The following is a 14,512-nucleotide window of genomic DNA, read 5'->3' as shown; positions in this document are numbered from 1 at the left end:
GTGGCCTCAATATCCCACCGAAACGACTGAAGTCTGATATAAAGTCTTCGTTGGGGTATACAACTTCCCACCTGAAATTTGTCGGTAGAGGTCCATGTGTATTGTTGTGTATTGCTAGAGGATAGAAAAAGTCAAATCGGAAAATTTATAATATTGGTCCATGTTTTACAAAGAACAACGACGACGACCCATGCTAACTCTTTTAATGGGAATATTTATTATCATTTAATAAATATTCATTAACGAAAAGAATTTAATTGTTCCTATTTACTTCAATACACTTCGTGGTGGATGTATAAAAAGTTCGGCATAGCCGAACTAAACGCGGCACAGTGGTTCAGAATCGTTCTTTCGTTGTCAAAACTCTGTATCTTTTGAATGGATAGAGGTATTTTGTTCGACAGATAACATAATCAACTTTCTGATGCAGTAAAACCATTCGAATTCGGTCTAGTAGTTGCGGCGGAATTTAAAAGTTAAAAAATTTAACTTTCTTCATAGTTTGCATCAAAATGTGAGTGTTTTTGAGTTTTTCGTATGTTATAACTATTTAAAAAAGGTCAAACACCAATAAACAAACCGTAAAAATACAAAAAATTAAAAACAAAAATTTGGAAAAAAATTTTCAACCATTTTTTTCCAAAAATTTAATTTTATTCCAAACTTTAAAATATACTCCTTGGGTTTTCATAAAACTCAAATAATCTTATAAAAAGTCATTTATTAAAAATGTATAATTTACATGAGAAACGGTATGGAAAACACACATTTTTACCTATGTAATTTCAAAAAAATTAAAAAAGTGTTAAACGGACTGTACCGGACTTGTACAAAAGTGTATATGGGCTCAAAGAGCACACTCTCGGGCATCATTCTGTGGAAACGGATTTTTTTTCCAAGCTGTTACTTAAAAGTTCTTGTCCAGTAAAATTGGAATTTCACTAAAATTTAGTGCCTGAGGAAAAATAAAATAGCTCACTTCGTGAAAACGCTACGGCATTTTATTGAAACGGTTCTTAAATACAAAAATCCTACCTACTTCACAAAACACAATGAACACAGAGAAATATTTATATCTTTCTATAGAAATGTACAAAACTGGCGTAGTTTCCAAAATTGCGAAAAAATAGTCGTCTATAGGAACACGCCACGTCCACACCTTCCAATGTTTGACCTAATTTTTTGGTTCCTTAGTTTCAATATCTTTACTATCGAATCCCGTATAGAAATTAACAACCGGTGACGAAAAAAATTGGGGCGTTGGCCAGAAAAATCGATTTCTGAACCACTGTGCGCCGTGTCAAATTTTTGTGTTGAAATCTCTAAAACTCAACTAGGATAAAAATGTTTTTTGAGTTTGAGTTTGGGAATCAAACTGCAATCGGCTACTTAAAATGCGTTAGTTCCAGTCCCTCACTCAATACGCTGCTCTTTTATATGTATAGATATGTGCAGTCAATTGTGTCCATTTTAAATATATTATTTTTAAACAATTGATATGTGTAATTTACAAGGTCTTGTATTATTTCAAACATTCCACTTGTCCATAATATATTTTCATATTTTAATTTGCCACAAAATATTATCGCACAAACACTTAAATATTTCAAGCTACCAACTGTTTTTTTTTTGTGTTCAACACCATTTATATAATTTAAACTTCATGTTAATAAATGTTTTAATAATATGACGTATTTGTATTTTCATGTAATTTGTGTGTAAAGGCTATTTTGAAATCAATATTTAAATTCGCCCGTTATGATTCTTCATTCAAGCATAATTAGTTAATTTAACGTATTAATGAAAATGTAATGCCAATTGTCCACAAACAAATGCTGATATTCAATTTCAAAGTGTATAAAATAAATGTAATAGTGGTAATATCCTTTCGAGTGATCATTTTAAGGATTTTGACTAACGAAAAAGTGTTACCATTAAAATTGTATAGCATTTATGATTATGAAATTTGAAATTAATATTTTATTATAATAATATTTTATGATTAATGTAAAAGAGCCAGATAAATATAATTTTCATTTAGTGGTTGTAATAAGTACAACAAGAATATCTATCTAAATAAGATAGTGATACAACAAAGCTAGTTGAATATGAAACCCCTTTGAAGTGAAATGTTATGTTATAATTTCCCCAACAACAAAAAGAAACAATTTGACATAACATATAACATATTCAACTATGTCATTTCATTGGACAGTGCCAAAAACATTGTATATCAAACTTTAAATATTTGTTTATTTTATTTAAGACAATATATTGATTATATTCTTCCAGATACTACTTGTGTTACTTTTAGTGGGCTTTGTTCTGGCCGAAGATAAGGCAATTAAACCGACAGACACTAAAAAGGTTGTCGACACCAAAGATGTAAAGAAAACAGCTACCGAACCAAAGAAAAGCAGAACTGGAAAACGAGATTCATCAGATCAGGAGGGTATGTACAGAAATATCAAGTAAAAACATTTTATTTTCAACAAAAACTAAATGAAAGTGTTCTGCGGATCCGAAGTTTTAACTCCAATCACATAATCGTTTTGTAATAATTTATTTATGTTTTTCAGGTTCTTTTGCAACGAATCCCAATGATGAACCGTTTCGGCCTATGATTTCACGTGGAAATGCAGACGTATTTGAAGCTGCTGCCGCAACGCGTCAGGTAATTATTTTAATTTTATATGATATGTTAATTAAACATTCAAATTTTTCTGCCAAATTTTTAAAAAATTTAAATTTGTATGCAATTATTGGAAAGTGATGAAGTTAAGCCAATGGGGGAATACTATTTTGAAGATAGTTAATTGTTTTCTCACATTTCGTTGGAGGCTTTTGTTGTCGACTTCCTTATTTCCACCCTTTTTAAATTTTTTTCAGGGCGAAAAATCCGCTAAAATTTGCGAAAATATATTTTGAAGAAAGTTAATTGTTTCTTGGCATTTCGTTGGAGGCTTTTGTTGTCGACTTGCTTATTTCCACCTATTTGATATTTTTTAGGGCGAAAATCCGCTAACATTTGCAAAAATATATTTTGAAGAAAGTTAATTGTTCCTCACATTTTGTTGGAGGCTTATATTGTCGACTTGCTTATTTCCACCTTTTTCAAATTTTTAGTGAAAAGTGTATATAACGCAAAGTCAAAAAAATTAACATTGATGAAGCCAAGGTTTGCACTGTTATAATTCGCGAAATATTGCAGTGTATCACGAAATTGACCATAGTTGCATCAAACGAAGTGTTTTTAATCAACGCTCAAAAATGTGGCTAAAAAGTTAATTTTCGCGGAAGCTGTGACCGCGTAAATGAATAAAAACACGTAAATGGTAAAAACACGTTGAAAGAAACGAGTTTTTTACTTTGTTATTCGATTGACGGTTAAACCGGTTAAATAAACGATATCTGTCCAAAGTAAAAGTAGAAGAATAAAAATGAAGATTACACTTCTAATGTATCACATTTCAAAATTTCCATTGCATCTCCCTTACGCATAATTTGATATGTATATTGACCATGTAGCCCAGACAGCATCAGAGTAATCCACTGCCACAGGCCAAAATTTAGTTCCATATTTTTTCAAAAAACCCTATTTTTGGGGTACAGTATTTACAATATCCGTTTGATTGAGACCCCAAGATATTTTAGTTTTTTGACGGTCCGGAAGGGCGAACTGCAAAAACCGAAAAATGTGCGTAAAATGTTTTTGGAAATATTGCGGATTTAGTCACGTTTTCTGTGGATCGTTTCCTTTTCAATGAAGAAACTGACACAACACTCGAGTTTTTGTGAAAACAGCGGTTTAAAAAATTTAGTGGCATGGGAGCTGTATCCGATTTATCCCAAAAATAGTGTGTGATGCTACATCCACGGTTCTTGATGGACTTTATCGAAATAGGTTTAGATCAATGTATTTTTTCTTGGATGATAATGACATCGGATGCACACTACGCCGCAGGCGATGTACATCTTAGCGGCCAAAGTAAATCCTGGAAAATTTGTACAAATTAAAAAAAAAAGAATTCGGTGTGTTAGTAAACCACATGCGCAGCAAGCTATTTTGAGGATTTCGCGATTCACACGTGTTAAGACGACTCCTAGTCTCAACACTAAAATGTAACCAAAGAAATTAGGAAAAAAGAAATGAAACCGCCGCGAGATGTTACTTGCCTCGTGGTTGTAGAGAGACTCATTTTATTTAGTATTCATTCTTAACTCAAGACCTTACAATCTACACATAGACAATACATACATATCACTTATGTACGCAGTACATAACATTCTGATGCACCTCACGCACACAATGTGTTGCAGGCGATCGACCTTTTGTGCATTACCACACAGCACGTATAAGTGCTGTGGGTAATAAAAATACATAATTTATGGCCGACAGTTTTCTTATCTTTAAATACAGATTCTAATCTACCTGAGCCCATAACAGAGAGAACAATTCTACAAAATTGTCCATACTCCCCGCCGTGAAAAGATCCTAATCTTTTAACAATTATATGTTTGTATGTTACTTTTTACAAGATAGGGATATTATCATTAACATAATATAATATTTTTCATTTTCAAATTGCTGAAAGCATTACTTAGGTTCTACATTAATCCTAGGAATAGAAAGAATTGTGATACTTTAAATCTAGGTGATGGCACCCAACACCTTCAGCAACCAGCTAGGATGAGGACTTCTTTTCCGTTGGTTAAATGCGTGGTAAATCCATTTTCTTCTTAGGGGATAACCTGAAACATTGCTAGCATCAGCTCTGGTTGTGCGATAACCGGTAACTTCTTCGCCAACGGCATTACACGGCGACCTCGTTTCCCTTTCACCACTCTGCTCTTGTAGGGACTTCATAACAATTTTGGTTGATGATTTATAAGCTGCGTTCGCAACGTTGCGAGGACAATAGAACGGATTGTCCTTACGTTCAATTCGCCAATCATCATTTTCCATCTCATTGGTACCTTTGTTTTGTACCGTTACCATCGGCTCATATTTAGAAACTTCGATGTCATCACTACTGCTGTTGATTTGGCAGAAATCTTCATCGCCACACAGTAGTTTGTCTTTGGCAGTAACATCGAAATCCAATGACTCCTTGATAGCCATTAAACCTTGATATTCTAGCTGCTGTTGTGCCATTTCATCACGGCACCGTTGTAATTCAGCTTCCAGATTTATTACCTCAGCAGCATGGCGTGTCCGTTCATTTTGGATCACTTCCTCCAAATCACGATTACGGGTCTTCAATGTAGCATTTGTAGCTTCCAATTCTCGGATGTAACTTTTCAAATCATCAATACGTGAACGTGAGGCACGTAATTCTTCGTATTGTTCACGTATCACTTCCGAAGACTGTTGCAATCTGGCTTCGTATTGTTCAGAGATGCGACCGTCCATCTCCTCTATTTCAACTTGACAACGAGAGCGTATTTCATTTATATCTCGAAAATGATTTTGCTCCTTGCACGCAAGTTCTTCACGCAAACTCTGAATGTTGTTTTCCAACTCAACACGTCTCCTTTTTTCATCTTGAGCCTTTCCTTCAGCAATTGAGTAAGCATTCGTTTTTTGCTCTAAATCGGACTTCAACTTCTCATTCTCTTTCCGTAATAGACTTATTACACTTTCGTACTTTCGCGAAACATCAACGCGAACGTTTTCATTTTCAGTTTCCGTATGTTTCAAGATCTCAACAACTTCCTGCTGAATCCCTAGACCACCTAAAAACTGTACTTTATTTTTTATTATCATCTTCTTAGGTGATACTCTGGAAATGTTCCCATATTTCAACATGCGGTAACAAATTGTTAAAAAATTGAAATTCTCAACGAGATCATCCTCTTTTGGAAATTCCCTCAAATATTCCATCAATACTGACGATGCAATATCGTATCTTTCTGTCATATATTCCACACTTGGAAAGTCCGTCCTGATTTCAGTTTCCAAGTCATTCAACATATATTCAAACTTTCTAACTAAACTACCTTTTAATGTTTTAGAATGGCGCAGTATGTGTCTATTTTCATACTGTTCCAATGGACTTAAGCTGTCCATCTCAGCTATATATTTAAATCTAGAAGGAGTTCGCAACTCCGACGAATCCCTATTTGATTCTAAGCCCAAATCTATTCTAATCTGGCGATCTAAATAGTCGAACTTTTTTATTGCATATCGCACACCTGAGGCGAATATGCTATGCATTTCATATGGAAATTTTCCCATATGCCGGAGCTCCCTATCATTGTCTAAAAAATCCTTTCTGGCTTCCGTGAAAGAACTAACAATGACTTCACACTTTTCCCTAGTTTCTCTTGCTACACTTGTTTGAGCAATTTTGCTCATTTTTAAGTATAGCGACACAATATATTCGCCCAACATCTTTTGATGCTGAATGAATTCTCCAAAATTCATTTTGACGAAAAAATATTGTGCGCCTTTAAGAAAACAAATTCAATTTTTTTTTGTTTCTTTAAATAAACATGTTACCAACCTAACGTAGTCACTTTTTTTTAGTTTCACTACGTGTCACTAACACTATACTAAATAGACGGATACACTATCACATTTCACTATGATCCTAGCCTATCCTAGCGGATAAATACAACGCAGTAACTTTTTTTCTACGCGCTTATCCCGCTACTATCTATCTACGCGAACTATTACGTGTCTTTTTTTTTAAACACGAAACAATCACGTCGGGGTCACCAAAATGTTAAGACGACTCCTAGTCTCAACACTAAAATGTAACCAAAGAAATTAGGAAAAAAGAAATGAAACCGCCGCGAGATGTTACTTGCCTCGTGGTTGTAGAGAGACTCATTTTATTTAGTATTCATTCTTAACTCAAGACCTTACAATCTACACATAGACAATACATACATATCACTTATGTACGCAGTACATAACATTCTGATGCACCTCACGCACACAATGTGTTGCAGGCGATCGACCTTTTGTGCATTACCACACAGCACGTATAAGTGCTGTGGGTAATAAAAATACATAATTTATGGCCGACAGTTTTCTTATCTTTAAATACAGATTCTAATCTACCTGAGCCCATAACAGAGAGAACAATTCTACAAAATTGTCCAACACGCATTTCAAAATGAACATTACCCGATAGAGTTTTATTTCAAGATTATACCGCATTTAAAGGAACCCAAAATCTATTTGAACTTGATCTTCCGTTAGATGTTAGCGTGTATTCGAGAAGTGAATATAATAAAAACAAGTAAAAAAGTATCAGTCGGCTTTGCCGACAGAGATATACCCTCAGCCTGTGCAAATTGAAACACTTTTTTTCACAAAAAAACTTATGTATTTAGGGGGTTTCAAAATTTTGGTCTATTATGAACCGACAAAAATGTTGATTAGGATTAAAGTTCAAAAATTTTGCGGAAAAGGTACTTAAAGGAATGGACCGACATAGACCATGGGGTGCCATAGGGGGTTTTTACACCCTTCGGGCTGTTTTCTCAAGAAGTATGGACTTGCCCCTGAAACAATTTTTACCATCGTAATTGAGGCAGCGAATGTAAGTTGCTTCAACAAAAATCAAAGTGATTCAATAGCAGGTCTTAAAGTGAACTTATCCAAAATTTTGTGTGGGAGGTACGGGATGGAGTGGACAAATATAGTCCATATTCGAACCTGATCTATATCTGGTAGATATTATGAGAATGTGTAAAGTATGGACCAAGTCGGTCACTTCCATCAAGAGTTATCGTGCCCACAATTATTCCGAATATTTTTGAACTTTTGTTGGGTAGGTACCTGAAGGAGTGGACCGATATGGCTTATCTACGAACTTAAACTAAGTTTGGAAACAATATTACGAAGGCCAAATTTTGGCCGTAACCGGCAATTCCGTGCGAGAATTATCTTGCGCTTCCACCCATAAACATGGTGTCATAGGGTTTGTTTTTCAACTTTCAGGCTATTTTTTCAGGAAGTATGGACTTGCCCCTGGGGAAACTTGTACCTTCGTATAGGGGACAGTGAATACAAGATGGTACAACAAAAACCAAGGCGAACTTTTCCTAAACTGAACTTTTCCGAAATTTTGTGTGGGAGGTACTCGAAGGAGTTTACCGATTGAGTCCATATTAGAACCTCATCTAAGTCTGGTAGAAATTTCATAATGTGCAAAGTATGGACCAAATCGGTTACTCCCTTCAAGAGTTATCGTGCGCACAAATTTTCCGAACATTTTCGAAGTTCTGTGGGGAGGTACCGGAAGGAGTGGACCGATATAATCCATCTTTGAAATTGAACTAAGTTTGGACAAAATATTACGAAAGCCAAATTTTGGACCGAATCGGCAGATCCGTTCGAGAGTTATCTTGCGCTCCAACCACTGGTGTCATAGGGTTTTTTGTAACTTTCAGGCTATTTTCTCAGGAAGTATGGACTTGCCCCTAATGAAACTTACAGCGTCGTATAGAGGACAGCGAATACAACTTGTGTAAACAAAAATCAAAGCGATTCGAGACCAGGTCCTAAACTGAACTTTTCCGAAATTTTGTGTGGGAGGTACGCGAAGGAGTGGACCGATTGAGTCCATATTGGAACCTAATCTAAGTATGGTAGAAATTACACGATGTGCAAAGTATGGACCAAATCTGTTATTCCCTACAAGAGTTATCGTGCGCACAAGTTTTGCGACAATTTTTGAACATTTGTGGGGGAGGTACCTGAAGGAGTGGACCTATATAGCCCATCTTCGAACTTAAATCGAATCTGGACAAAATATTTCGATACCCAAAATTTGAACCGAATCGATTGATCCGTTCGAGAGTTATCGTGCGCACCAGCCTGCCAGACAGACAGACCGACAGACAGACAGACAGACAGACGGACGGACATTGCTAGATCTACTCAAAATTGTCCGAAACGGATATCGTACAAACATACTTGGGGTCTAAAACCATTATTTCGATGAGGCACATTTTTGGTCGTATCAAAGTGTAAATACCCTCTTTAGCCTAAAGGCTGAGGGTATAAAAATGTGATTTTTTGCGTAAAATTTTACTAAAATAGAAGAAAAACTCCGACTTATTTTTACTACATTTTCTTCAACTAACTCACAAAATAATTTTTAATAAATATTTTCTCTTACAAAAATTTTATAAATTTCCTCAACATATTTTTTTGTTTTTGCTATTATTATTATTGGATTAAAAATTGTCAATGCAAGTGGGAGTTACTCTAATAATAATATAAGGTGCCACAACAGCTTGATATTTGCCCTTGGAAAAACGTTCTCAATCTTAACGTTATTCCTAATTTAATTCTCTTTTTTAAAGGGGACATTTACGAGGGCGGTTCGGAAACTTCTTAGCCTATCAATGAAAGAGAATAGTTAGTTTTTCAAAAATATTTTTATTATTTTCAATATAATGTCCTGAAACTTCAACGCTTCCAACGCTTTTCTAGTAATTCTATACCTTGATTAAAATAGTTTTCCTCAAAGTCTTCAAAATAGTGGTTTACAACTGTAATTGCATCTTCATTTGAGGTAAAACGCTTGCCAGCAAGGAATTTTTTTAGATTTGGGAACAACTAAAAGTCACTGGGAGCTAAATCAGGAGAATAAGGTGGGTGGTCAAGCAACTCGTACTTTAATTCGTTGATTTTAGCCATTGTTAAAACACTCTTGTGCGCTGGTGCATTGTCTTGATGAAAAATTATTTTTTTGTGTTGTAAGTCAGGACGTTTTTCTCGAATTTGTACATTCAATTGATCCAAAAGGTTGCAATAGTACTCTGAATTTATTGTTTTACCCTTTTGCAGATAGTCAATCAATAAAATACCTTTGAAGTCCCAAAAAACCGTTGCCATAACCTTACCAGCCGATTGAATTGCTTTTGCCTTCTTTTGGGCACTTCCTCCAGCTTCATTCCATTGTTTGGATTGTTCTTTTGTCTCTGGAGTATAGTGGTGGATCCATGTCTCATCAACAGTTAAGAAACGACGCTTAAAATCCATTTTATTTCGCTTAAAACGATCCAAACAAGCTTAAGAAATGTTCATTCTTATGCGTGATCGACTGTTAACAAATGCGGCACCCATCTTGCAGAAAGCTTTTTCATCTGTAGTTCTTCACGCAAAATTAAATGGACTCGATCATTTGAGATGCCCATGATGTTAGCAATTTCACGCACTTTTATTCGTCGATCATTTAATACCATATCATGCACTTTGGCTACAATTTTTGTTGTTGTTGCTGTTTTTGGACGTCCACTACGTGGTTCATCTTCAATGCTTGTACGACCACGTTTAAATTCAGCAACCCAATTTTTTTACTGTTGCATATGAAGGAGCACTTTCACCTAACACATTCACCATATCATTATGAATTTCTTGTCCCGATAAACATTTTTTATGTAAATATTTAATGACAGAACGCATTTCTAATTTTTCCATTGTAAGGAAATTGCGGATGCGTCTTTTTTGAACACCTGTTTCTATATGAAGGAGTTGCCAGATTGAAACAAAATTTAACATGTGTTCAAACCAGAGATGGAAGTTTCCAAAACACTTAACTTTTTTCTGTTTATACCGCGCTTTTTGTGCTAGGCTAAGAAGTTTCCGAACTGCCCTCGTATAGGAATTCTAGATAAGTTTAGATACACATATGACGAAAAAACAAAACTTCTTCTATACAACTCTTTAGTCCAGAGTCACCTAAACTACTTGGCACTAGTATACGCCTATAAGAAAACGATTCACTTGAAGTCATTACAAAGATGCCAAAACAAAGCTCTTAAGATTGTGTTTAACCTGCCTCGTCTATACCCTACTTATGAACTTTACAGAGATACAGGTAAATATCTTACCTCTGATATGTTTTTGAGGCAAAAAATCACAGGGGCAAGCTAGACCTTCAAAATTTCGTGCAGATGTTTATAATCGGCCTAGAAGCTAATCTGGCAAATTTGGTTGATATCGGTTCATATATAGATATAGCACTCATATATATGTTCGCCCGATTTCGAGTAATTGATGGACCAAACACGAAAATTATGATGATATTTGGAATATGTGGCGGAATTCGGACTGGAAATAAGTTTGCCAAGTTATTTTGAAATCGGTTCAGATTTGGATATAGCTCCCTTATATATTTTCGCCCGATTTGAGGTATTTCGTGCAACAAACACGCAATTTCTGTCCAATTTCGAAGAAACTTGAAACGTGTGACAGGATTTGGTCTAGAAATATGTTTGCTAAATTATATTGAAATCGGTTTAGATTTGGATATAGCTCCCTTATATATTTTCACTCGATTTTAGGTATTTGGTGCAACAAACACGCAAATTCTGTCCAATTTCGATGAAATTTTAAATGTGTGACGAAATTACGTCTAGAAAAAAAGTATGCCAAATTATATCGAAATCGCTTTAGATTTCGATATAGCTCCCATATATATTTGCACCCGATTTTAGGTATTTCGTGCAGCAATCCAATTGTATGTCCAATTGTGATGAAATTTAAAGTGTGTGACGGAATTTGGTCTAGAAAACATTATTGAGACATCATATTGAAATCGGTTCAGATTTGGATATATCGTTCATAATTTTTCTCTGTCGAAGTTAATTGTTTTCTCAATTTAGTTGGTTGATACCGAACTTCCTTGAGAACATAGTTTAAATATTTTTCTTTTGACAAATTGGCCGAAACAGTGGCGGCATGAATCAAGGGTTTGGTATTGTTGCCGTGTTCATAGCAGACTTCCGAAGCAAGTTTTCTTCCTTCACTATAATCCACATTAGGGCGCCCTCTCTTCTTTTTATCATTACCTTGTTCTAGCGTAAATACTGTGTCGCTAGCTAACCATAAGCTTTCAAATTGTAATACACGACTTTTTTACCTCCAATTTTTTATCCATTTTTGGTTAAGGCGTGCACAAATATTATAAATTTGCTTTTTAACTTCCGTCATGAAGTTGTCTTTGACACCTCGATTAAATTTGGAGAAATCCATTCTATAAGGTGTTTAGGTTTTCGCTGATTTTCCAACCAAAAATTAAAAATATCCAAATTTTAAGTTTTACGAAATCTGGAAGTTGATAATTTTTTTATTCGCAAGTATACGCAAAAATTCTTTTCAAAATCTGTTAGCCGACATTGTCACCTTTCACCAGATACATATTTTTACGAGAATGCACCCTGAAGCCGAAAGTTCTACTCCAAAGAACACATGGACGATACCATAGACTACATCAAAAATCATCACTTACTGACACAACAAATTATTGGCCACATCTAATATTACATTTACACTTTTAATAATAATCTTAATTTACACACCATTACCCGTATTTTCCATTTTTAAGAAATATATAATATCAACAGATCAGGTTTTGGCGCCAAAATACTTAAATTGTTTAATTACGACTGAATGTCAGAAATAAACGGAATCATAATTATGACAAATTTGACAGCTTGGCATGTCACCGTGGGTCGTTGCCAGATTGTAATTTTTTGGTTTTGGAGGTTTGAAAGTGTTAAGAATATAATTAGTATTTGTAATAAAGCATTGAAAAATAGGGTTACCAGCCAAGTCGGACTATAGGAAAGGTTTGGAATTAAATGACTAACATTAAAATAAATAAATAATTCGAATATACAAATTTCGAATGATTTGTGATATAAATGCTAGTCTCCAAGCTTAGCCTTCGTCCACCCACTAAAAAACACCATTCAATATGCCTGATGATCGGTCTAACCACCCGTGAAACGTAGCAAAGTGGTTGAATGTGTGGGACTTCGGTGGATTCCTAATTTTTCAATGTACCTATTAGGTCTAAATAGCTCAACTCGAAAGAGAATTAATTCAAATATCACTCTAAAAATGACCTTCGCCTTAATAAGGCAAAACAAAAAAAATAATTCCGTTATTATTTGATTTCAGTCGCTGACTTGAAAAAATGACTTTTTGCCTCAAAAACCTGCCATTGGTCCCATCGTGCTCTGTATGGAATTTATAAGTTACAACTCCTCACATACATGTACAAAGCCATTAATAATATTGGTCCACAGTCAATTCAGTTTGATGTTAACCAAACCTTAATTAATACAAGGAACTCTTCAAACTTACGGATAAAAAGATGCAGATTAGAAGTATCAAAACAGCGTATAGAACACAATGGTTGCTTGGAATTTAACAATGTTCCCAATCGAAGTACGGCTATTTCAAGGATATCAACATTTAAAAAAGAATTAAAATCATTTCTTTCAAATGAGGTCGGAATGGTTCTGATGTAATTTGAATATGTTTTCTTTCTTGATTTTAAATATTTTTTGAAATTTTAAAATAATACCGTTCGTATAAGCTTTTGTAAACCAATTAGCCCCTATAAAGTCTTAAAGACGCTGGGGCAACATAATAAACTGTAATGAATTTTTTATGAATTAAATAAAAATAAAAAACAGAAAGGACCGCAGGCGAAAACATTTTTGAAGAAAAATCGCTCGGTTTCTTACAAAAATATTTTCGTTTTTTAAGAAAATAAAAAGCTATTTAAAAGTATGCAAATACTTTGTGAAAAATTAAAAGCGCCACAATTTAAGAAAATGCAATTTTTTGTATGTGTATACTATAAAAATCGCTCAAAAAAAATTAAGAAAAAAATTATATTTACATGTCTATATTAAAAAAAATAATAATTAATATGTGTACGAAATGTTTTCGTCGAATACCATAGTCTGGTAAAACTTCTCCAACGAACTTTGGGAGTTATGTCCAGAATTATTTTGGGAGTTATGTCCGGGGTCTTTAAAGACCACTAAAAATTACAACTTGAACGCTATTTATTTATTTTTTTGTTTATTGATTTTTTTCATCCATGAACATTGTAGTTTTAGAATTCGCAAAAACTTCCCAGGTGTAAGCACTTTCCACTTTCGGTATTTTGAAGATTTTAGCTACATTATTTGATTCAATTGCCTGTAATTTGGCATTTTAGAAACCCAGAAGTCATACAAATTCTCTACCAAAAATCGTAAAAATTTGTCCATGTTTTGGTATAGACCTTATATACCGGTACCTCTGGATTTTTGGTATTTTGAGAATTTTAGCTAAATTTTTTGACCGAACTAGGTATAATTTGAAGTTGAAGGTTCCCGGTAGTCGCAACACTTCTCCACTTAAAATGTTCAATTATATTTTCAGCTACATTTGTCAACCTATCTTTCTGTAATTTTACATTTAAGGTTCCTAGTGGTCACAAAAATTTCTCCACCAAATATTTTCAACATAAGTTCATGTTTTTATAGCCCCAAAATAAAGGTACCTCCCAATTTTTGGTATGTTCAGGTATGGTGGCCATATAACGGTACCTCCCGATTTTCGGCATTTTCAGGATTGAAAGTACATTTGTTGACCGAACTATCTGGAATTTCACATTTGCGGTTCCCGGTGGTCACAATGTTTATCCAACAACAATTGTTGACATTACCATTTGAGGTTCCCTGCAGTCACAAAACTTCCCTA

General features: G+C 34.5%; 1 protein-coding gene across 1 annotated transcript in view; it reads left to right on the top strand.

Moving 5' to 3' along the window:
* Positions 1-14,512, top strand: part of LOC141398348 (uncharacterized) — a 152,626-nt gene that overhangs the window by 23,419 nt on the left and 114,695 nt on the right. Inside the window, exons 2-3 of the mRNA XM_073975637.1 lie at positions 2,293-2,452; positions 2,580-2,674. Of these exons, the coding sequence (XP_073831738.1) occupies positions 2,293-2,452; positions 2,580-2,674 (255 nt within the window). The remainder of the gene's footprint in view (positions 1-2,292; positions 2,453-2,579; positions 2,675-14,512) is intronic.

This window comes from Musca autumnalis, unplaced genomic scaffold (assembly GCF_047663935.1).
Source record: "Musca autumnalis isolate F117 unplaced genomic scaffold, ASM4766393v1 scaffold_3, whole genome shotgun sequence".
NCBI classification, from domain to species: Eukaryota; Metazoa; Arthropoda; class Insecta; order Diptera; family Muscidae; genus Musca; species Musca autumnalis.
This window is presented reverse-complemented; position numbering and strand designations above follow the sequence as displayed.